This window comes from Dendronephthya gigantea, unplaced genomic scaffold (assembly GCF_004324835.1).
Source record: "Dendronephthya gigantea isolate DGI-Jeju-01 unplaced genomic scaffold, DenGig_1.0 000149F, whole genome shotgun sequence".
NCBI classification, from domain to species: domain Eukaryota; kingdom Metazoa; phylum Cnidaria; class Anthozoa; order Malacalcyonacea; family Nephtheidae; genus Dendronephthya; species Dendronephthya gigantea.
In genome coordinates this window covers 355675-379189 of record NW_021163159.1, presented here as the reverse complement: position 1 = coordinate 379189, position 23515 = coordinate 355675, and the positions used below count along the sequence as shown (strand labels likewise).

The following is a 23515-nucleotide window of genomic DNA, read 5'->3' as shown; positions in this document are numbered from 1 at the left end:
AATTGGCACTTGTCAGCATTAAGGGGTGTCATGCACTCACACCCTCTTTGAAAGAGGGTGTCAAACATCGCAGAATCGTAATTGCATGCAACTACTCATGGGTTTACTGCACAGGACCAGAGTTGCGCTTTACGCGGCGTGAAAATAAAGGGAGGAGGGAATCGATAAATTTTGTCAGAAGTGCTCTGTTAGAGCTATTTTGAGCGTGGATATTTCGGCCACTAAAACAACCATGCATGCCAGAATTGAAAATTATCGTGTTATGTTACATAGCTAGTAACAAATTTTATTTCAAATCTATAACATGCGTGGTAAAATACTAAACGATTATTTAAAAAATAAAGAACTATAACGTTAAAACTTAGCAGAGTAAAACTTAGCTAAGTGGAATATCACATATATTACATATGCATAAATATACTAAAAACTATTTCAAGTTCGCTGGTAAAATTCCAGTAAAAATCCACACAAAGGGTAAAAATCGCATCACATAGAATGAAAAGTCTCATGCAACGACGAAATACAAAAAGAAACTTAAAAGAAATCGCCCTTTTTTGTCTTTGTTAAATGCATCTTCGCCTTAACTCGTCTTAAAAGTAACAACATGGTCTGATTTCATTATTCTATATCAGTGTTGTTGATTGCTATACCTGTGCAGGGTCTTCGCATTGAAATAGCTCAATCTTCATTTCCAATATCTTACATTTATGGTCCGTCACAAAGATCTCGCTTCTAATAGAATCCTTCTTCAACTCTCGAGCGATCTGAAATTTAAGGGTCGTGGTATAGTAATACCCCGCATGCGCAATCATAGGCATACGGAACCAAATCCCACGGGATAATATAAAAAAAGAAAAAAATTACCCGACTCACGCAAAAATCAACAAACTTATCACTAATTACGGCAAAAATTTCAAAATTTTGGTAGACCAAATTTCTTAGATTTAAATGTTTGGGGGGGAAGTTTCCACTCTACACCATCCCCCCCCCGGCCTTGTACGCCTATGTGTGTGCAATGGAGCATCTTTCTAGCCCGAGGACACGCGGTATGGGGAAAAACTGTTTCGCCCTTTCACATTCTTGAGCACCTTCTAAACTAGGTTCTGAATATAGTGCAGTCCCGTGGCCTCTATAATCATCGTCCCAAATGACGATGAATGAAGGGGGAAATTTTCCTCAATCTTTTTTACTCTGTAGTTATAGCATTATTTTCGTCTTCCTTTATACAATGAAGATAAATACAATAAAGATAATATCCTTAATTAATCCTTAATTGCCTCTCGTGTGAGCCTGGCCATTTAGCCTTGAACAATTACATAGAATGACTAAACTACTTGGGACCGCATTTACTTTCTCAGTTCTAGGCACGTTTTTTTGACGAAAATGGCGAATAATTTTACCTGATTCATGAGTGGGTTATCATCCACGGAATGAAACACCTCTTTCTCGTAGGCAAGTTCTCGTTCGCTTGATCTGGCTGCCTGCATTTCCTTTCTCTTCTCCAATAATATCTCGGCATCATGAATTTTTCGTTCCAATTCCAAGCTTAAAAAATAACGGTGGCGTTTGTTTATAAGTTTATTATTTATTCAAGTGTCCACGACACATCTTTTCCGTGAAGAATTTATATCAATATATTAGTGGAATATCTAAGTTTTAATAATCACTGCTTTCCCCTCGAATATTTTAAAGCAAAGACCTTTAAAGCAATGTTATCACGATACACGATAAACAATTATTTTCATGCTAAACCCGTTGTGATTCTCATGCACACATGCTTTCTCACCGCTATATAGATATTTACAAAAAGCAGGGATGAACAGGTGTAATCGTTGTGTACATCAAGATGTCATAGTGTTCAATGAATGGTATGAAACGAAACGAGGAGAGTCGTAAGTACACTGTCGTATAGTTTCTGCGAAGCTTAGGTTCGTAAACACGGGCCTTCATCAGCTTCGTGTAGAAGCAAATACACGCGTGGTTGTACCTACTACACGTGATGCGTTTTCCATATATATATATATAAATATAAACAATTTTTAAAAAACCTTTGTACTCACCCTCGTGGATGATGATCAAACAAACAAAGTGATCTTTTGGGTCTGCGTTGTGGGTACTTATCCAACGTTCGTTGTAAATTTTCAAGCTTTAAGACGTGTTCATTTAGTTGGTCCTAGTCAATCGACATAAAAACATGGATTGAGGCAAGGTACATACAATGCCATGCATAAGAATTGGAGCTTCCATACAATTATTGGTCCGTGAGAAAAAATGGATTTTTTTAGAATTAAAACAAGGCAACTTAAATGAGAAAATGCCTTGCGTTTTATGGTTGGAAAGAAAAGTACTATATGTAGCACGGTTAAATTTTCATTGTATAATAATGTTGCGATGAAACATCTTAAGGATTACTTTAGACTCGATTGTATAAAAATGTTTCTACTTAAACTGTATAAAAAGGTAGTTAAAGATAGTTAAGTATAGTTAGTGATGTAGTTAATGCACGGCGATGGAGGTTGACTGAAAAACCGCGACTTTTAACAAGTTTTACGACCGGCACTGGATGTCTAACCATGTACAACTAGAATTGGAATAAAAGGGTTCAAGCCACATCAAAATTTTACATTCACTTTAATTTCTTCTGAACAATTCTTAGTCCCTAAGTTATCCACACGTCGGAGATACATGACTGGCAGGAACGTGAAAAACATTGTTCAATATTCCAGTAAAATAAGCTTTATATAAATGAGGGTATACCTTCAATTTTATGGTTTCAATATCGTCACTAGGGCACCTGGAATCCAACAAGCTTCTTGATTCAGATGCCGGTTTCTCCACTGGAGATGTCGAACCAGCTTCACTGTTAAATCCAAAATCGAATTCTGACGAGCAAAACGATGGATTCCATTTCTCGTTTTCAGAGATGTGAACAATGGCATTGTCTTCTACCATAACGTTAGCTGTCTCCTCGCTCCAGGGTTTCTCTGTTCCATCTGCAGCAGAAGAATCACGAACCGAAGATTGCTCAGTATGTTTAATTCCATCTTGGGTACAAGCTGTTTCACTGTTGTCGTTGCCCTTCACTTTCAGACATTTTCTTTGCGACAAGAACGAAAATGAAGGTGCAAGACGCCGTCCACGAGAGGACCTGACTCCGTTTGCATTTCCAAAATTGTGATCGTTGCCGGAAAGACGTTCGATTTCAGTCCCTTTCTCGTTGTTGCTAGAGCAAAACTTATCAAAAAGTTTTTGCACCGAGGGAGTTAGATCTGATTTCTCAGTATGGCATCCATTACTCGACGCTGAAACTTTAGTATTGTTCACCGACTCACCAGATGTAAGTAGGTTTAATTGTATCGAAGATAACCGATCGTTTGGTGGTAGCAAACTCTTCGTAGTAGTAATATTTTCAGGGGTCTTGAAATTTTCTCGCGTGTCTACGTTTACAAAGCTTGAAGATTTTCCTGTTTCGTACAATCCTGTTGAGACTTGTAAGAATTTGGGTTGAGCCCTATGGGACAGCATTGTGCTACATAATTCGCTTGGGGACTTCTGCTGCCGTTCCAACATCGATTCAGCATTAGCCGCCAAAGAAATGGATTCCTTTTCGCTCTTACCTTCAAATTTCGTACAATTCTGTGAATTGAACGGTTGTGGTTGTTCAAGAAATGTCCTGTTGGTCGAAGTTAGTTCTTTCATCTCCTCAGTATTTTGCAGAGGGAAAAAACACTGTCTGTGTGAATCAATCATTTCAACATTACTGCTTGTTAAAGAGGGAGACTTCTCATTTTTTCCCGCCTCGTCAACAACATTTTTACAGCGCATCGAATTCTTGCCGGTAGGGTTTGGGAAATCTGGGGGAGGTAACGCTTGATTTCGCGAAATCGAAAGGTCCTCCACAGCTTCTATTCCCTGGGATGAACATTGATTCAGAGGGAAATCCCCCCTATTCGACAGGGGTGGAATATCACTCACGAAACGAAGCGGAGCGTCTTTGTTGTATGACAAATTCTTCGCTATCGAAGGTGGTTTATCAATTTTTGTAGCCATTTCTTGTTTCGGTGATGCGCTGCTCAGATTACTCAAGGGTGACGGGTAGTAAGAACAACCTGCGATGGAGCTCGGCTGATTCAACATGTCGAAAGTCGTACCACGTGGAGGAGTCGAGTTGTTTTCAGGAATATCTGTCATTTCCTGGAGATTGGTATTTTCCGACAAACACTTTTCTTCAGAAAACGTCGAAGTAATGTTACTCAAAGGAATTAGGTAGGAATTGCCACGCATTTCTCCGAGCGATGGTTTCAACTTGGACGAGGTGTTTATGTGTTGCTCGACATCGCTGGAACTCGCACTTAGGGTATAATTTGAGTCCAAAATTTTAGATCTACGAGGCAATACACTGTCTTCCCTTGAACTCAAAGCAACCAAGATATTATCCTGCAATGCATTATTTTCTCTTAAGCTTGATCTAGCTAACACATTTTCTTCGCCAGAATTTGAAGCAGACAGTGCGTTGTATTCTCTAAAACCCGACCCCGTCAATAGATTATCTTCTCCTGAACTTTCTTTCTCGCTTTCACAATCTAAAAGGCCACTCTTCATCAATAATGGCGTAGCTAGGTTAGGCAAAGTAAGAAGAGGTTTCGTACTGCAAGTTCTTGTAGATTTTGTAGGTTCATGTGTGATGGTTTCTTGCTTTTCCCTGACCTGATTTGTGATTGATGGGGGACCACCAGATTCAGGAGGCATGTTTCCACCAAGGGAAGAGTTCATGCAAGTTGTATTTTTTGCAGTGTCGAGTGGAGGTGATGGTAGTTGACTAGCTGTTTGACGGAATTGGCTGGCTGTTTGACGGAGTGGCATAGTTGTGTTTTGTTCCCCGAATTCATCTGTTAGTAGTAACTTAGTACGAGCATTTGGAAGATAGTCCTTGCCAACAGCGGCTGTATCTTTTGCAGATGATGCAAAAGATGGTAGATAGCTAGTTGTTTGAGAGCTGGCTGGATGGTTGTTTTGCAAGGTTTGCTGTTGCTTTGCTACCTTACCAAACGGAATTCCAGGCTGTTTTACCTCATCGATTTTAAGGCCACTTTCCAAGGAAACGTCATTCGACTCCACTTTGCCCATCTCAGCCACCGGTGCTGCGAGTGTCATTGGATAGTTAATCAATATCTTCAAAATAGCCTTAAAGTTCTCGAAAACTTCCTCCGGATTTTGATGACCTGGTTAAAAAAGAAAGAAATGTTGCAACAAGTTGTCTGAAGCTGCCCTCCCCCCTACACAAGACATTCTAAAACCTAGGCGAAAAAGGCAACAATACTTGAAAACAAGAGTGAATGATGAGCAAGCGCAACGCCAGTTCTGCTTACCAAAAATGGCCCACTAAGAGCTCGCATTCGAGTGTCCGGCTTCAATCGAGCAAGTCGGACTTCTTACCAATTTAAAGTTTGAGAATAGGTTAAGGTCATTTCGACCCTAAGACCTTAATTAATTCGCTTTACCTGATGACAAGATGTTGTGCTGTACCCAGTGAACAGTATTGTTAACAATGTTAAAGGGCGATGCCGATGGTTAGTAGTAAATGCTTATTAGGTTGATAGATTTGGTATATTTACTTTGATCTCTGACAGTAAAATTTTTACTGCCTTTTAATAGCTACAAAATTTGACCCACTCCGGAAGCAATCCGGTATAGTGTAAACCGGGCCTAAATATATACAGCTAGTATGGCGCAGCAAAAAACCCCAAAGAACAATAAACCGAATTTAAATTCAAAGTGTGTGTGTGTGTGTGTAGACAGTAACGTAGCCAGCCTGACGATTTGTCCCGCTATGCTGATATTTTGGTGTTTATTGACAGTGAAAACAATCAATTTCTAAGGAAATGAATAATTATAATAACTCGAAATGTACACAGTGGGACAAAATCGTCAGGCTGGCTACGCCACTGTGTATCATCGTCGATAGAATCAATTTTAGTATCATCACAAGTTCTGTTGATATTCAATACAGACACTCGAAGGCTAGTCTTAACTGTTTAGAAGCCAAATGACAATAACGACACAGGTTATTTCGCTTTGTAGTACAGCAGCGCTCGATATTCAGTCCTTAGAAACACGCTGTTTCAACTGATGTGATTTATGCGACTTGTGTCCATCCCCACACGGGAGAAGCGTAAACAAAAGAATCACGTGACCAGCCTTAACCAGGGTCTTCGAGGTTGCATGAAGTATCACCTTCCTTCATTCAACTGCTGACATATTATCGCAAGCGCTAATTCGTGCGGTGCAGTGTAATGTATTATGTATATGTAATGAAGGAAGGTGATACTTCATGTCGTTTTGAATAGATTGTATTTAATATTCAACTAAAAGCAAACCCAATAGCGGGCTACCTGTGATTGAACTATCAATAATACTGTTGCAACTTGTTGCAACAACCTGGCATCAACATGAATGTTTCAACAAGGTTCAACAACATTGTTAACAATACTTGTTCATGGGGTGTTCACTCCTGATGCAACAACCGGATGCATCAATAATACATACCAACTGTGGACAAATTACTGTTTAACCGACGAAAATTCGCTTTGAGTTTCTCTACCACTTGTTTTTCGTCTTTTTCCGAAGGCGATTGTCGATGAACTTTTGGATATTCTCTTTGCAGCAACGGCCTGTTGTCTGTGGAGAAGTTAAAAGCAAGAAAGAGGTTTATCAGGGGCGCGTATGATTTTTAAAACGTGCATGCGCGGCAAGCGTAAAAAATTGTCATTATCATCCATCATACTAGTAAGCAACATTTTACTTTGCATGCGAAGTCTATTGTTAAGGTACCTCGATAGGAATAAATCATGGGGAAAAGTTTTTTTTCTTTTAAAACGTTTGACAGCGTACAATTGTCCTTCATTTTAGGTCATTGCACAGCCACTACAAGACGTTTTTCCGATGTGGACAAAATAGAATCTTGTAGTGTCGACATATCTTATAGTGCTTTAGACAGCAATTATGTTCGCGATGCAGTGTTTTAATCGACTGGTTTGTAGCAATTATTTGAATTGAGACCGGAGAATAACTGTACTAGATAAAGAAAGATGGCGACCAAATAACTATAAGTTATCCCTTCAGTGTTTATAGAGTTTATTGCAACATGCTGATTCAATCAAACAGGAGCACTCGTAATGACCTAAAAACACCTACCTTCACTCGCAGAGTTATTCTGTAAATCACGCCTAGTGGACGCGGAGAACTCTACATTGATTTGTCTGTTTCCAATGACTTTCATGTTTTTTTGTTTCACAGCGTCCTCGGCTTCCTCCAAAGTTTGAAAACGCACAAAACTAAACAAAAAATCACCGTTTAAAACAACTAATAGAACAATGCAGAGTGAACTGTCGAAAACATTGCCATTATGCATTCCAATAATTAGCTCCCCAATCTCATTAAAGCTACTTTTTTAAGAAAAAAAATTGGCAAGAACTCTTCTCCCCCTCTTCATTACGTCGCCCTACCCCTCCTCAATATATGCAAAAAATGCGTGTTTGGTCGATGATCAGATATAGAAAATTTTTGGATTAAATGTTTATTACAAAAGTGAACAGTTAAATCAAATTAGAAGGGAAGTTAAATTGATAACAGCACTCGATTTATAATTACCCATAGGTGTAAGAGTGTCCATTCGATGGTGGGAAGACAAACGAATCAGCAACATCGCCAATGTCACTGAACAAATCTTCTAATTCACCCTATAAAAAAGGTAATGCTATCAGCTAAATAAACTATCAGCAAAATTGGATGTCACAAGGTTGCGAGTACAACAACTGTATTAATTTTAATGGTCGGAGTATATAGTGTTTACAGAACTCGGGATATTTAGTTCATTTTTCGAAAATCTCTTTTACAGGCAATGTCAATCTACCGAATATGTTTTCCACCAATTGAGTTGGAAAAAGGTATTACCTGTTCACAGACCAGACTAATAGCAGAAGACAATTAAGAAAGAGGCTGAAACCTCGACACAACTGGGCTGCCATTTTTGCTATTTTCCTGTACTTAAAACTTCCTTGGTTTTTTATTTTCGGTCAACTGCAAATATCCTTTGGTGTCCTTTAAGTTTTTAGAAATAGATCGGACACAAATGCTTCCTGGCACTTTTACAACTCGTTTTCGGTGGACGACTAACATTTCCTTTTGAATATCGTGACTAATTCATGCAATAACAAAGCGAATCTTTTGAAAATTTATATTTCAAACACTTTAATGTATAGGAGAGTCTGAAGACGGTGCTTTCGACTGGTTTTGTTTACGGAAAAACGAAGGAGATTATAAATATGACTAGTTATTCACAATGATGCAGAAAGTTGAGAGTTGTTTGCATGTCGTATTACCTTCGTGATATCCTTGGGAAGATGACCAACATAAACCGAGTAAAGTTTCGTCGTATCGAGACTAGAACGTCGTGGACCTTGCACATTCGGAAAATAAGAAGGATATATGAAATAATGACTGGTCACGTGTTCCTCCCGAGCCAACTCACTAATCACGTTTTCCTTTCTATCTCTCAAATAAGACTACCGTTCCTAAATTTGTAATGTTTTAAAACAAGGAGAGCTTAACTAAATCCATACTATGGCGCAAGTCACAATTTCCATCACTGTATTTAAAGCGGGGCACTGGTAATTAAAAATAATTTAGTTTTCCTTTTACAAAAGGACTCTCCGAAAAAATTATATTCATCTCTTATTAGTTCTAAGAATCTTCAGTATTTCACGACCGTTCACAAATTTCAAATAACAAGGAGGAATTTCGTGCAAAAAAATTCTATACTTCTGTAATCATGTACATTTTTCGTGCACTTGTCTGAAGTCATGCGCACATTTGTGTACAACTTGTGTAAACTAATCGTGAAATGGGTTTACATTTTTCACGCACAGCCAATCAAAATGCCTTTATTTTTAATATTTCATGTGAAATGGTAAATTATGTACCTTTTTACCGGAATTAATCAAAATTTACCGAAATCGTAATTAAAACAAAATTGTTGATTAAACAAAATTCCTCCCCGTTATTGCAAATAGCTTTCGAAGTGAATTTTTAAGGTTCAAAGGATATAAATAACTCGAACGGATGTCAGAAAAGCGAAAACACAAGAAATTCTCGATTTAGGATTATGGGGCATACAAAGATTATCCAAACATCAACCGGACCAGTATAAATTACCTACTGAAATTTTGCCATTTGTTAACATACCACTTTTTTTTCAAACAAGAAGACATTATTGGTTGATGACAGTGTTTTTCACTCATTGTTAAAAAAAGGGTCGATTTGTGTTATAACTTATAGAGGATGAGATCGCAAATAAGATATATGAAAGAAAAGAATGATTGTGTAAACATTACAGGAACTTACCAGGTTCGGAATCGCGCCATTGATAACGAGGTCTGCCAAGAGTTGAGTCAATCACATTGTCTTGATTTGTTGTTTGGGATCCTTTCTTTTCATCAGCAAAAACTGAATTCTAGTCAAAGCAATAAATACAAATTAACCACGTTGCACGCATTGATGAAGCTAATGGAGGCCATATAACAGGATGACCGCCGCAGTTCGAAATCGAAGGTTATATATAGTTACAACATGTTAGTTAGTTACACAGAGAAATTTTCACCAAACACACTTCATATTAATTAGGTTTTGGCAACAGTAACGTTAGCCTACGTAAGCCTTAACTGAATTGGGCTTTTATTATAATTCAAATCTGCCTTTCCGCACATTCGACCATATTTTTCCCTAAAAAATGTGCAGTACGTCTTTTTGGGTGCAACATATTTTACACGTTCAGATTTCATTGGTAAAAGTCGTCGTCATTGTAGCTATAGTTTTTATTATAATATTTTGTCCGAAATGTAGTTGTTTTCGTCTTGTAAACACATTTTTCACCAATTTTCCGGAGGTCTTTTTAAAGACATCCGAAAAATAAAAATACCAAACCGCACTTTTTTAACAGCTTCATTAATCATTATGATATACAGCCCCGACGCTTAAGCCTTAGGGTCAGGCGTTTCAGCTCAGAAACAAAAAAAATCTTTGCTTCAGGCAAGTATGGGGCATGCATATTTCCAACATTCAGTCATTCACTAGCTACCAAGTGCACCAGCCTCGTACCCAGGCGCTTTAATAGTAAAATATATAATGTTTCATTCAGTTATAGTATAGAGGTCAGCACCCCCGCGCGCTCGCCTTTATTCAACTGACCACCCCAAGCACCCCCGCGCGCTCGCCTTTATTCAACTGACCACCCCAAGCACCCCCGCGCGCTCACCTTTATTCAACTGACCTCTATACTATAACTGAATGCAATATTATATATTTTACTATTAAAGCGCCTGGGTACGAGGCTGCAAGTGCACTCCAAGTTACTTATGAGGTCAGCGTGGAACTGTGGAATGCATTTTAAACATGGCTGTCAACATTACAGCGAAGAAGACCAACTGGAACACGAAAGATATACCTGAGAAAAGCAAAACAGTGCAAATAAATACCGGGTTTACAGAAGAGCAAATGGCGAAAATAAAGCTTGGTTTTATTCCCCAAGCAATGGAGGAAAAATGGTTTATATATTATGCCGAGGAGGAGGAAAGCCTGTATTTACATCGCAGCTGGACAGGAAATTGCGTATACATTGTAAAATTTAAGAAAATTGACAGTGGTTATGCAGCGATGACCGCTCTGGTCAATGATGATCCAGAACAGTATAGGTCTCGTGAAGATCCAAAAGACGAAAGGGAGTTGTGTCTCAATATAATTGGAGCGGTATTGCTTGGTGAATACGGTGATGTTGGTTCACCTCTCGAAGCTTGGTCACTGCTTGGCGTACACAGCTTGCAATGACTCTGCACCCAATCACAATATCACATTTCGAAATAGGTATACTGGCCATTCAACTGGATTTTCACTTTCAGAGAAATATATTTTTTTTGAAATGAGAATAGTTTAAATAGACTAAAATAGTTGAACATTAACATCTATGCAGTCAAAATTAGTGTAAGTGCAATGATTTACAAACATGCATATAACTTTCATAAATGCAAAGTAAGGAATTGCTTTAGAAAACAATTAATTTATTCAACTAATAGATTTTGTATAGTTAATCATTTGAGAACTAGGAAATTCTGTGAATATTGCTGACACCATGGTTATACATTAAAACGAGGAGTATAATGATGTATATATAATTAAACACTTATATATATTTATATAAAACAATATAAAGGATAAAGTCCAAAAATATTGTACATTTTGAAACAATTTAATCTGCATTTCATGCGGAGTATGCAGAAATGAGCAATTAGGTGCAGGATTACCACAATACTCAGACATTCACATTAGATATCTAATTGATTTGTCAAAAAAGTAAATTATTTATTAAATATCTCCCTGTTAACTATAAAGTAAAACAATAATGAAAAGTTTCTTGATGGGGTTCCCCATCAATGATATATTCTCATTGACTATGCATTTCAAATATATTATGCTACTTTTACGCCTGCAACCAGGAAGTAGCTACACTAAGCCGTAATTTACAGTGAGCACAACTTCCAACTATAGTTACTTTATACTTAGCTTATCACTGCTTATCATTTGAAAACTACTCACATCTACATTTTCCTACTTTTTTTTTGTGTTTGTTGTGAAGATGCCCACTTCTCAATACAATGAAAACAAAACATCTTTTTGAAAACAACACTGTACATTTCAAAAAAAAATTGTCACAAAAAATAATCACTGCAAATTATGAGATAAATTAATTAACCATTTCAAGGAATTCACATGGTTTATCATCAATTTATTTGCAATTCCTGATTTTACATATTTTCGCATTTACAAACCTTAAATTTAGTTTTGTAAATGAAACACTATTCAAGTTGTCTTGCATGCAGGTTATTGTTCATGACGGACTACTTTATATATCTAATGTATAGGCCCCATGAGATGGTCAAAGTTGCGTGATGTATGTGCACATATGTGATCATGCAATACTGTATTTAGTATGGCTATAGTTGTTTCGTGTTCTCTAGTTCGAACCTACTATCTACTACGTATCTACATTTCTGCTACCTATATCTACCCACTGTGATAAACCCACCCTACAACCTTTGCTACCACGCTGATCTGATATGCAATTTGCATGGTCATTGGTCAACCAATCATTTCAATATTAAAGTAATCATTTATTAACTGTCTGTGTACGCATTGATTGCTAATTCTATTCTGTCGAGTTCGACTGAAATATCAGCGCACCACGCCACCACCTACATCTCGCGCGAGCCCGTGACTGCGAATTATCGTTCGGTCCGTGAGACGTACACTAACAATGGTATAGGCACTTTAGTCTTTAAGACACATTCAGACAATCATATGAAAATACATAATTATAAGGTTTACCAGGTGCCTCAAACGGGTATTAAAAAATTTTGATTTACGATGTTAATGTATGTAAGCATGCCTGCAGTAGTGAATGAGATGTTTTAGATTTTGTTTAAGAAGCGATTCAAAAAAGTAAAAAAATGCCAAAAATTACTAAAATCTGCAACACAAAACGCACGACATAAAGGTTGTCATTGGATGATTTATATTCATTTGTAAATGTGCTTAGACATTTTAGTTGATACAGCATTGCGTGCTTTATTACCATGCCATGGCCCGGAAATATAGTTTTGGATGATTTGTGAATCACATGTGTATCAGAAAGACTATATTTAAGAGGTTGCATAAGGAACATGAACTGTGATTGTTTTTACTCTGCAATAAACGATGACTTTCTTCCAAAACCCAAAGACTGCATGTAATCATGCACAAATATGTCGAATGTGAATCGAGATTGAAGCATTAAAACATTTGAATCTCGCCAAATATTGATTTAAAAAGAAAATGCCGCGCGTATACCAAAATTGAAGGTTGTCCTAAACACTATAAAGTCTATATACATAAAATCTCTGTAGTTTAAAAGTCATAAATTATAATTGATACCTCTGAACCTCTTAAATGATACATCAATTCAAAAACTATAATTAATTTTGAGACTCGGTATGAGCTAATTCACCATAATTTTATTATACATATAAGTGGAAAAGGAGGTGTAGAATGACGCATGACTGAAAAGTTAGACAAGACATATTAGAAGACGAGTTTTTTACAAACAGTAAAAATCACAGGGTTACGCAGAATTGAAATACTTTCATCTTGGATGGTAAGAGAATGTTTATGTTTAGAAATAACGAAGGCTTTCCTGAATCTAGCTAGTATTTCGGAAGATTCGGCTAACGGAAAGATGAAATTTTGATATCATCATAGCAAAGACAAAGTGTTAAGTGTCCTGAAGGCTGAAGTGTTATAATTAAATGCCTAAGGGCTTTTAAAACACTCGACAATTGTGGAAGATAACAGATTCATCGCCCCATGCATTTAAAAATTATTTCCCTATAAAAATTCGAATTCATCATAATCAAGAATCAGCGATAAATTTATTAACCACTTCTTGGAATTCACAAGGCTTATCATTGTGCACAAAATGACTAGCACCTGGGATGATTTCTTGTTTGGCTTTTGGAAAAAGTTTTCTTGCCTCGTTAAGGTCAACAGTGCTGGAACAAACAAAAAATAATATTTTCAAATATTGATCAACTTAGTCTTAGAAAATGGTCGGCTTGCTTGTAAAACAATAGGATTTTGAGAAAGCAGCAAGAAAATGTTGTAAATTTATGTTGTATATTGCAAGATACAGTGTATGTCTACTTTCAATACGGATATAGCTACTTGTTTCCCCAGCTCTTTTTCATAGATCTCTGTTTATAGACTGAATGGACCACTTGCATAATATACCAACTTTTCATTTAAGCGACAAGAACGGAATTTCCGAAAAGGAAATGCTGCGAAATATTGTAAAGTACCAAAGATATAGCCATGCGAAGTTGGCAAATTTTGTATACTTTTGCACTATTGCTGAAGGAGTGTAATAGTGTATATACACACCTCTACCCCTAATGCAAAAGTATACAAAAATTGCCTACTTTTGCATGGCTAAATTTTCCGTACTACTTCACATTTCGCAGCCAAACTTGGCAGTTCGCAATTGTACTATAATTTCAGTATGCTCTTTTAGCTGTCGTGATTTATTTCCTGCTTGTTACCTAGATCACAAGTTGGTCTATTATTCAAGTCAAGTGGTCCATTGCATTATCTACAACATGCATGCTCTAGCACAAAAGCCCGTGGAAGGGGCGGTGGAATAATTTAATGAAACAAAATAATATTTTCCTACGGAACATGAGATTCTCCTCCTTCGACAAAGAGTGTTTCGCCTGGATAAGGAGCCCTTCACATCCACAAAAACATCCAGATTATTGTACATATTTTCCAGATCCGTTAGCCAATGAAACATTCCTTCATTATTTTCATGTAAATTTTTTAGCAAGTAGGCACGGATAACTGCACTCTGAAAGAAAATGAGATGTAGAATGAACAGAAAATAATTGCTAATTCTATTAAATTCTTTAATGAGGTCTGACAGTCTAAACATTTTTTCTTTGACTTTGGATAACATTAAACTTTAGTCTTCCTATAACTAACCAGGTTTTCACGCTAGAACACAGAATTGGTTTTTATTCAGTTTAAATTTTTGCGTCAGAGCTGAACCTACAAACAAATAAAACGTTTACAGTATTAAACGCTTGGCCGACTATAGATATAAAACTTCTACGATCTATTCAAAACATTTGCTATTTTACTTAGACTGAAGTTACGGAATACAACTCTTTAGGTTCACCTCTGAGCCAAATATCTTCAAAGTCAACCATGAAAATTTTATCACTTTAGCTGTATTACTTTTTGAGATATCGCGCTAAGAAAAGCGACAAAAAACATTTTGCATGTATTCATAAATTATAGAGAACAATACAATAGAACAATGAAACAACAGAATAAACCAATCGACCCCTTTAGTTTGCGTTCGTTGTATATTTTTTGAGAGAAAATATTCCGGGATAGATTAGGGAGAGATTTAAGATTGCATGCCTTGAGATTTTTATAACAGCATAAATCATGATTTTTAGTGTCGTAGACTACCTTAATTAAAGAACAAGAATTCGGTCTTGATAAGAATTATTAAATTTACTGTAATGGTTTCTCTCGCATTATAAAATGTAATACACTGCATACCACACATAAGCCCCGTTTACACTACACTAAAATCATTGGCACGGCACGGCTAAAAATGGTACTCGTGCCTATTCATTACTGTTCTACCAATACAAAGGCCGAGCTATGGCTCGAGGCACACATATAGACGTAGCCCAAATTCTTAATACTTAGTCTTCAAATTTGGTGAGCAAAAAGATATATAAATGCTAAACACAAAATATGTCTTTGCATTGAAGATTTGAATACGGTATAGCGACTCACTTGAATAGACTCCGCCAACATTGCATCGGCATTGCTATTGTTAACTTTGGTTAAATCCAGATTTCTCATTGCAGAAAATACCATAGGTAAAGTGCCTAGAGACATAGTAGCAGGCGGTTGGTCTTCTACTATTAACTTCTCCACGCTATCTGGCTTGTTCAAAGCTAACTCCATTGCAACTTTACCGCCCAAACTGTGACCAATTACAATAGCTTTAGAAACGTTCAACTGCTTTAATGTTCTGATAACGTCGCCGACCATTAATTGAAGCGTCATTGTTTTGCTACGTGGACTGCGACCATGATTACGAAAATCAACAGAGATCATCTGTATTTGAAAATTAAAAACTTAGTTCAGTTAACACTGTGTTTGCTGAATTATAGTCAAGTACATTATTATATTTTTAGGCTAATGTGCTTTATAAAATTTTGAGGCAATATGCATGCTCATTTTTTAAAAAAAAGGGTTGAAAAAATTCTTAATATCTTTTAATATTATCCACACCCTCCCCCCGCCGAGCAAAAGAGAATACGCATGCATTTCAAGTCAATAAGCGTATCGCCAGCGAATTGCAAAATATTTCGCGCTTTCCGCCTTGGAAATGCCATGCACCACCGAAATAAATTGTTTCTACTTGGCTGCCATGGAGTTTCAAAAAAAACGAACAAAATATTCGGTAAGTGGTGGCGGCGAATTCGAGAGGCTCTAGATAATTTAAACAGGGAAGTGCAATTTACATAATCCATGAGTGACATGGATAAGTATTACAATTAGAAAGTATTAAATAAAAAAAGTATTAAAAGATTAAGCCATCTTATCCTGCACTATCGAGCCACCTTAAAAATGGCAGAGGAGTATACATGGCAATTACCGTACGAGGTATCGCCAAACATCTGTCTCGAAATGGATCTTAGTTTCTAGACCGGTCATAACTCATAACCTACCTTTCTTCCAGTCAAATCACGGTAGGATTTGCAGAATTCGTGCCAATTTACAGTCGATCCAAACATTCCATGAATTAAAACGATAGGACAAAATTCCTCTTGTCTTTCGTCCCCGTATATTCGATAGAATAAAGGAAATGTTCCGCTGGCGATGGACTGGTCAGAAAGTGACCCAGCCATACTATTGTATTGAAATCTCGTTTGGAACAAACTCTGATATTTATTGCAGGATAAAGCCGTAAAGATGTCGCGACAGCAATTTCATTAGCGATAGGCCTTTCCGGTATTCACGTCATACTACAATTAAAGCGCGACTGAACCGCGAAATCGACAATTGATTGACATCGCTTGTTTTTCAAAGTTGCATTGCCGTTGCAATTTTCTATAACATTAGCAAATATTTATCATTTATAGAGCTGGAGTGAGGGAGATTCGGCAAAATTCCAATGTCGGTGAAGCCGTGAAGCGATGGTATATAATTATAATTGTTATATAGGTGCTGTGTACTTTAAAAAAATGTGATTGGTTTATTCGTTTAAATAAATGCAATTTTTTTTCCGCCAGGAAAACAAGTCTTTTTTAAATAAAATTGTCGTGTAACATGTATGTTTTCGTTCCTATATAACAAAAAAGTTAACGTACTCTACCTCGGGGAATAGTGAGTTTTGTTTTCCATCGAGTCTCACTTTTAGGAAAACATTTAGACTCTTCGGAAAACAAAACTCACTATTTCCCTCGGGAGCATACATTAAGTGTATATATAATATTATTACTGCATGGGGGAAATATTTCGCCGAATCCCCCGAGCAGAGAGTTTATAAATGATATACTGTATTAAACCGAATTTAAGGATATAAGCTAATAGCTTGTAAAATGGCCACATACAGTACAAATCTTCATAAAAGTATTTCCAGTATAGTGGCAGAAATCTCGGTGGGGTGGCGGGAACAGTTGCTGATGAGAGATATTCACCGGTGAATATTAAAATCTTCCGGTACCACTGTAGTGAATACAAATGATGTAAACGCGAACGATAAAAAATTTTATGATCACGTAGCAGAAATCTAGCTTTCCCATTGGACAGTTTGAATTTAGAAAACGCTTTCATCTAACACTGCTTGACCTGACGAAAATATTAAATATGCAATCAATAAACCATCAAAAAATTTGTAAATTCACACATTGTGGAATCAAGCGCTTGAATATTATAACAAACAGAGTCACTTTTAATCATTTATGTTCAAACTTAACCGCTGAAAAGGAATCCCTAATCTTTAATAACTAGGATTGTTAACTTAATAACCCACATGGGTACATTTTTGCACAGGTAAATTTCACAAAGGTAAATTTTTGCTAGTTAACTCAGGTTAAATATAACAGCTAGAACAATCCACCAAATACACGGCAGGCAGCCAATTGTTATAATTGGCTAGATTTAACAGAATACACCACACTGGTACCATATATATGGTTGTGTGATACAGACTACAGGAATATATCAAATTGTGTTGTCAGTAAAACAGGTCCCCTACAATCATGATACAACAGCATGCACTTTCATTCCCTCCCCCCAAATGAACAAATTCCTTAAACCTCGTATCATCCTACCTTAACAAATCCAACATCATCACTTTGCCATATAGGTACAGATTTACAAACTGGTGAAGTTTCATCCTCATTAGAGTGTGCACATTTTTTTTCTTTTCTATCAGTATTTGTATCTGTGGGGGATGCTAGTTGACCAAGAAGTTCATATAACACCTTTTCCAATTGTTCATTATTTCCCAATGACTTAAGAATGTCTGTCATGTTGCCACATCCTGAAAGATTATGAGTGGAATATGGAGTCACTAACTCCCACGTAAACAGGGGCCAGGGCTTTTCTTACTTTATCATTTTCAAAGATAATTAGCTTAACTAATCAGTATGCCTTACCGCAGCTTAAATGGGCTATATACTATATTTAAATAGATGATTCCCCATAAACTCTAATATGAATATCCAACTCATAGTCCAAAACGTTTTTGCAAATATGATTTATGGCTCACCGAAGATTATCTGTCCAATTTAAAATGTCTAAGTCTGGTTTAAGTTACATGTAAACACAATTGGAACTTCAAATAGGAAATGTATACATTTTTAAGAATTTGCCAGCATCGGTAATAGGGGGGAGGGGGGCTATATTCATATATTTATGTCAACAGACTGTAAATTAAGACAATCGATTTCAAAAGGAATTGGTCAAGCAAAACAGAAATGGTATTTAAATATCTCCACCCTCTAATTATTGAATTTGCTGGCTATGCCACTATCTGAGATAAATTTTATTCTATCTTGCCCTGAAAAGACCCACCATGATATTTATATTTTCAACATAACATTAAACAAATATGCAAATTTATATAAACAATCAATCAATTGACCTGGTTGATCAATTGCAAAGCTAAAGTGTAAAACGAAATAGGCTATATGTCTTGCCTATAGGTATATCAGCATTAGTATGAAACATCGCACTATTACATAACCAGGTTATATAAGCCTATATTGGTGCCAATCACTTACCAATTAAAAACCACGTATTGGCGTCTGGCGATGGTATAAAAATACGTATCCAAACGTTTTTAACATTAAACCAACGGTTTTTCCCCTTTCGATAACTTCAACAGTTTAAAAACAGGACTGAAAACTTAGGTATAAAAAAGCAAAAAAAAACAACACATCAAGCACTATTCCACAATGTATATATGTTGGCTATGAAGTTTATATGGCAAAACATCGATCGTGCACACCATAGAGGCAAAGACCACTGAGCTATATAATAATTCCTGGAGGACCGGCTCCTGTCAAAAAAGTGAAGCAAAAAACATGGCGGATTTTGAGTTTTGCTGACGCCACATGGTCCCCTTTGCCCATGGTAATTACCACTGACATACCGCGATACAAAGTCAAAAACGTGTCCATCACCCTCCCGATTTTTATGAAAATATTTTCGGTTTTCGGTATTGTTTTCGGCATATATTTTCTCTGCATTTCATCTAAAGTCTCTTTTTCACTGTTCAACAAGTTATATGGAGAAGTGGTTTCTTGCTCTACTTATGATGCTGTGAATGGCCTAATTAATCTATCGGGATATTAATTTTTACCTCAGGTAAGCCGGTTTTCACAACATTTTCGTTTTTCGCCTTTGGTATAGACAACTACCAAAGCGTCTGTTGCAGTAATTCCTTTGAAATTAATGTTAAAAACGGCAAATATGCTTCAGCCTTTTTGATCAATGGTACATGACTTAGTTACGCTATGAAAAACTATATTTTATGAAAAAGGATCAATAACTGATCTTTTAAGTTTTGGCTATGTTGTTTTTTTATTAGAACTCTTATGGGATTTGAAAATGTCAGGCACTGGAGCTTTCACTCATATTTAATGCCAATTCATGAGTATTTTCATTCAAACAATTAAGATAAATCAATATTCAATCCTCCCAGTAAATCTACTAGTCTCTCTATTGATCCTTAGTCTATTTTAGATGAATTTAAAACATTAAACATGATGACTGTGTGAGTGCTGATACAAAATATTTCACTGTTAGATTTCAACAGTGTTTGTTAAAAGTCTAGTATGTTATCTTGTTTGCCAAGTCATGGCCTAATAGACTTTCTAGCTTGATTCAAGCTTGTTAATTTGCAATGATTTCTACTCCTCTCTGGTTCTGTCCTCTGGGTGTACTCTATTGAGTACAGTTAAACTTGGTCTGATCTCTCTTTTTTAGGATAAAGAGGTTATGGAATTTGGGGATGGCTTTTTGCAAATTATTGGAGCATTAAACTGTTAATTTTACCATGTTGACTTTGTTAGTTATAGTTACAATAGTTATCTAAATGAAAAATAAATTTATACAGACATGCATTGACTGAGCAGTTTGTTTTCAATTTGCTGCAACTTTTATAATTTTCTGGAAAGTTTTACCCTCCCTACCATTACAAGGAATATTATCATAGGGATAATCAGGAATTGAAGGTTAATAGATTATAGACTAATGGAGGAATGAATAGGCTCAGTTGCATTTTCATTAATTCATAAGACATTTGTTGATAGCACAACTAGTACCATAATCTTCTTGGTACCATATATAATCAAATTTTTGTTATTTACCATAGCCTTTCTTTGCATTATCTGGAATATGATTCCACTCAAATTCTTGAGTCAAGCAGGGAACAATTTGAAAGTGCATTACTTGGGATACAGTACTTAAGATATGGGTAACTTATAGCTATAATGACCTAAATGAAAATATCCTATGCGAATATATCTTGAAATACCATTACTAATCAGCCACCCAGCATTTTGCATGAGGTTTGGCCTTTGTTTCCTTGAGTTATGCATGGGCTGATATGCATAAGCATGATGTAACATCACATAACCACATATTTTCTGCCGGTAACCTTTAGTCGGCCATTGATATCCGAAAGATAATCGAAATTTCCGACAAGTCTCGAAAAATATTCAAGTATTTTAAAAATTTTACACAGAAAATATTTATGAATAATGAAAATAAATAATTAAATAAAATAACCTGTCAGCTAATCGTATAAAAATCCTTCGTCCACAATTTTTTTTGCGTTTTAATATTTATTATTTCTGGCATTGGCAAAACAGCGTCAACGACTTGTATATAACTGAAATAAACGCCTTATTGCAAGCCTTTGTAGCAGAAAAATAAATCGAAAAATACAAAACAACAAGGTTTCACGGCAAAAACAAAAATATTCATACAAAACCAGGGGGGAGCATTCTCTTGTAGCGGGCTCATATTTGAGCCTGGTCAGTGGTAATTACCATGGGCAAAGGGGACCATGTGGCGTCAGCAAAGCTTCTGCGCAAGCGCAGAAGGGCGAAGTCCGCCATGTTTTTTGCTTCACTTTTTGAGAAAAAAACATTAGGAGCCGGTCCTCCAGGAATTATTATATAGCTCAGTGGCAAAGACACAGCACGTCAGCACGTGCTTTCGGTGAGCTCCGTACATATCTGGAGTGACAAGAAGATCCAAATACCCAACCCACTGAGCTATATTAAAATTCCTGAAGGATTATAGCTCAGTGCAGAGCTCAGTGCTCAGTGCTTGCTCCAGTGGCTTGCTCGCTTGCTTGCTTGCATTTTTCGGCCGCCATGTTTTTATGGGTTATGCAATAACCAGTGAACTCACTGGTGAACTCTAAATCAGGGCGCTTATATATAAGCGCCCTGCTCTAAATCCTCTAATGCATCTGCGATAACGCAGGGGGTGGACTTGAAGCCGACTTTGTGCTCAGTTTGCAGGTAGACCCAGTCTTTTTTAAATATGTTTGTAAAAAATAAACATTTCTAAATCGATGAAGTTTTCATATTAAATCTTGCACTAGCTTCGTATAATATACGTAAACCCGAAGAATTATGACTGAATTTCTCAAATATGCAATCACATTTAACAAAAATGCTACCGTTACGAAATAATATTGAAGTAAACACGAAAATGACAAAAAAATCGCGCGTTTTTTGAAAGAGTTTTTGAAAGTTTGAGGTACACCTAAATAGTGTAGATTGTTCTTAAATACACCTTCTTTCTTAGTTTGGGAAAATTTTGGCCCTTGTGGAGAGAAAAAAACGAAGTTTAATGGGGATAGGCTTGCTGATTTTAAAAAAGCAATCGAAGCTGACGAATGTGAGGGTATAAATAATAAATAGATACTGCTAATACATTGGTATCTATCGGTATCCACACCATAAATCGACATAGATGAACAGACGGACTTAACATCATCTTTAATGATATCTTAGGACGGAATCAGGATAAAAATGCAATTCATGAAATCAAATTATCTGGAAAATCTATCACCTCGACAGAAGAGTTAAAAGAGGTTTTTAATGATTATTTTACAGACATAGGTCCCAAGCTTGCTCAAACAATCAGTCATAATAGCGATAGTAACTTTGAGGACTTACACAAAATCGGCGCTTACTCTATTGCGTAATTATCTGACTGGTCGAACTTCAAAATGCCATCTTCATGGTATGTTTTCTAAACAAAGAAAAATAACTAGTGGCATTCCCCAGGGAAGTATACTTGGCCCTCTTCTATTCTCTCTCCATATAAATGACTTGCCAAATTGCCTCAAACACACAACACCCAGGCTGTTTGCGGATGATACTAGTTTAACAGCGGCAGGAGAAACATTGGATGAAGTGGAGAAGGGCAAATGAGGACCTAGAGAATGTCCGAATTTGGTTGTCAGCAAACAAGCTTAATTTAAATATTGCTAAAACTGAATACGTTTTAATTGGATCAACATATAAGATAAACTAATTTGAATGTTGAACCATCAATCAAAATTGATAATCAATTAGTAAGAAGACTTAAACATACAAAAGTGCTAGGAGTACAAATATAGGGCGGTTAGAATAATTAAGAACTTTAAAAATGAGACTGGGCAATCTTTACTAGCACGCAATGCACTGGGTTGGATAATCTTTGAAGAGCGTAGAGCTCAAATAAAATCCATGCAGACTTATGTTTAAAACGATTAATAATCTAGTTCCTCGAAGATTGAGAGATCTATTTCAACATTCTAATACGATGCATCATTATGATTTGAGAGGGTCCTCAACTAGGTTATGTCTTCCCAAGTCCAGGACGGATTACTTGAAAAAAAGTTTTAGCTACAACGGTGCTCATGGGAACAAATCCGGTGGACATAAGAACGTGTCATCTTATATATAATTAATTTTGTGAAAAGCTTTCCCCCCGACCTTTCTTATAAATCCTCTTGGTTTTAAAAGTACACTTTTTCTCCATTAATCTCATATAATATACAGGGTGTCCCAAAAAACCCGAAAACTATTGAAATCACCCATAACAATGCAATTGTTAGAGTTTGAATGCCTAAGCACTCTGTTGGGCCCACAAGTGTATAAATCGGGGTTGCCATAAGCATTTTTATGCATGCATATGATGCAGTCAAATTTGCTAGTTCGCAAAAATGATATTTACTAACAATATTTACAATTTACAAATATGGATAACATTATTTAAATGTGCATCTCAAGGACCATGTCCTTCGACATGTCCCCTTTCTCTAGCAACACAA

The 23515-nt window shown here is 36.5% G+C and overlaps 1 protein-coding gene across 1 annotated transcript; it reads right to left on the bottom strand.

Moving 5' to 3' along the window:
* Positions 1-279: 279 nt before the first annotated feature.
* On the bottom strand, positions 280-19132 carry LOC114536845. The gene is made up of 11 exons (XM_028558185.1): positions 18957-19132; positions 18003-18214; positions 9403-9511; positions 8382-8458; positions 7651-7739; positions 7195-7334; positions 6547-6678; positions 2758-5222; positions 2061-2173; positions 1401-1545; positions 280-764 (listed from the first exon to the last, which is right to left on the bottom strand). Exons 2-11 carry the CDS (start codon positions 18201-18203, stop codon positions 645-647), a joined length of 3591 nt encoding a protein of 1196 aa, XP_028413986.1. The 5' UTR covers positions 18204-18214; positions 18957-19132; the 3' UTR covers positions 280-644.
* Between the last annotated feature and the right edge of the window lie 4383 nt (positions 19133-23515).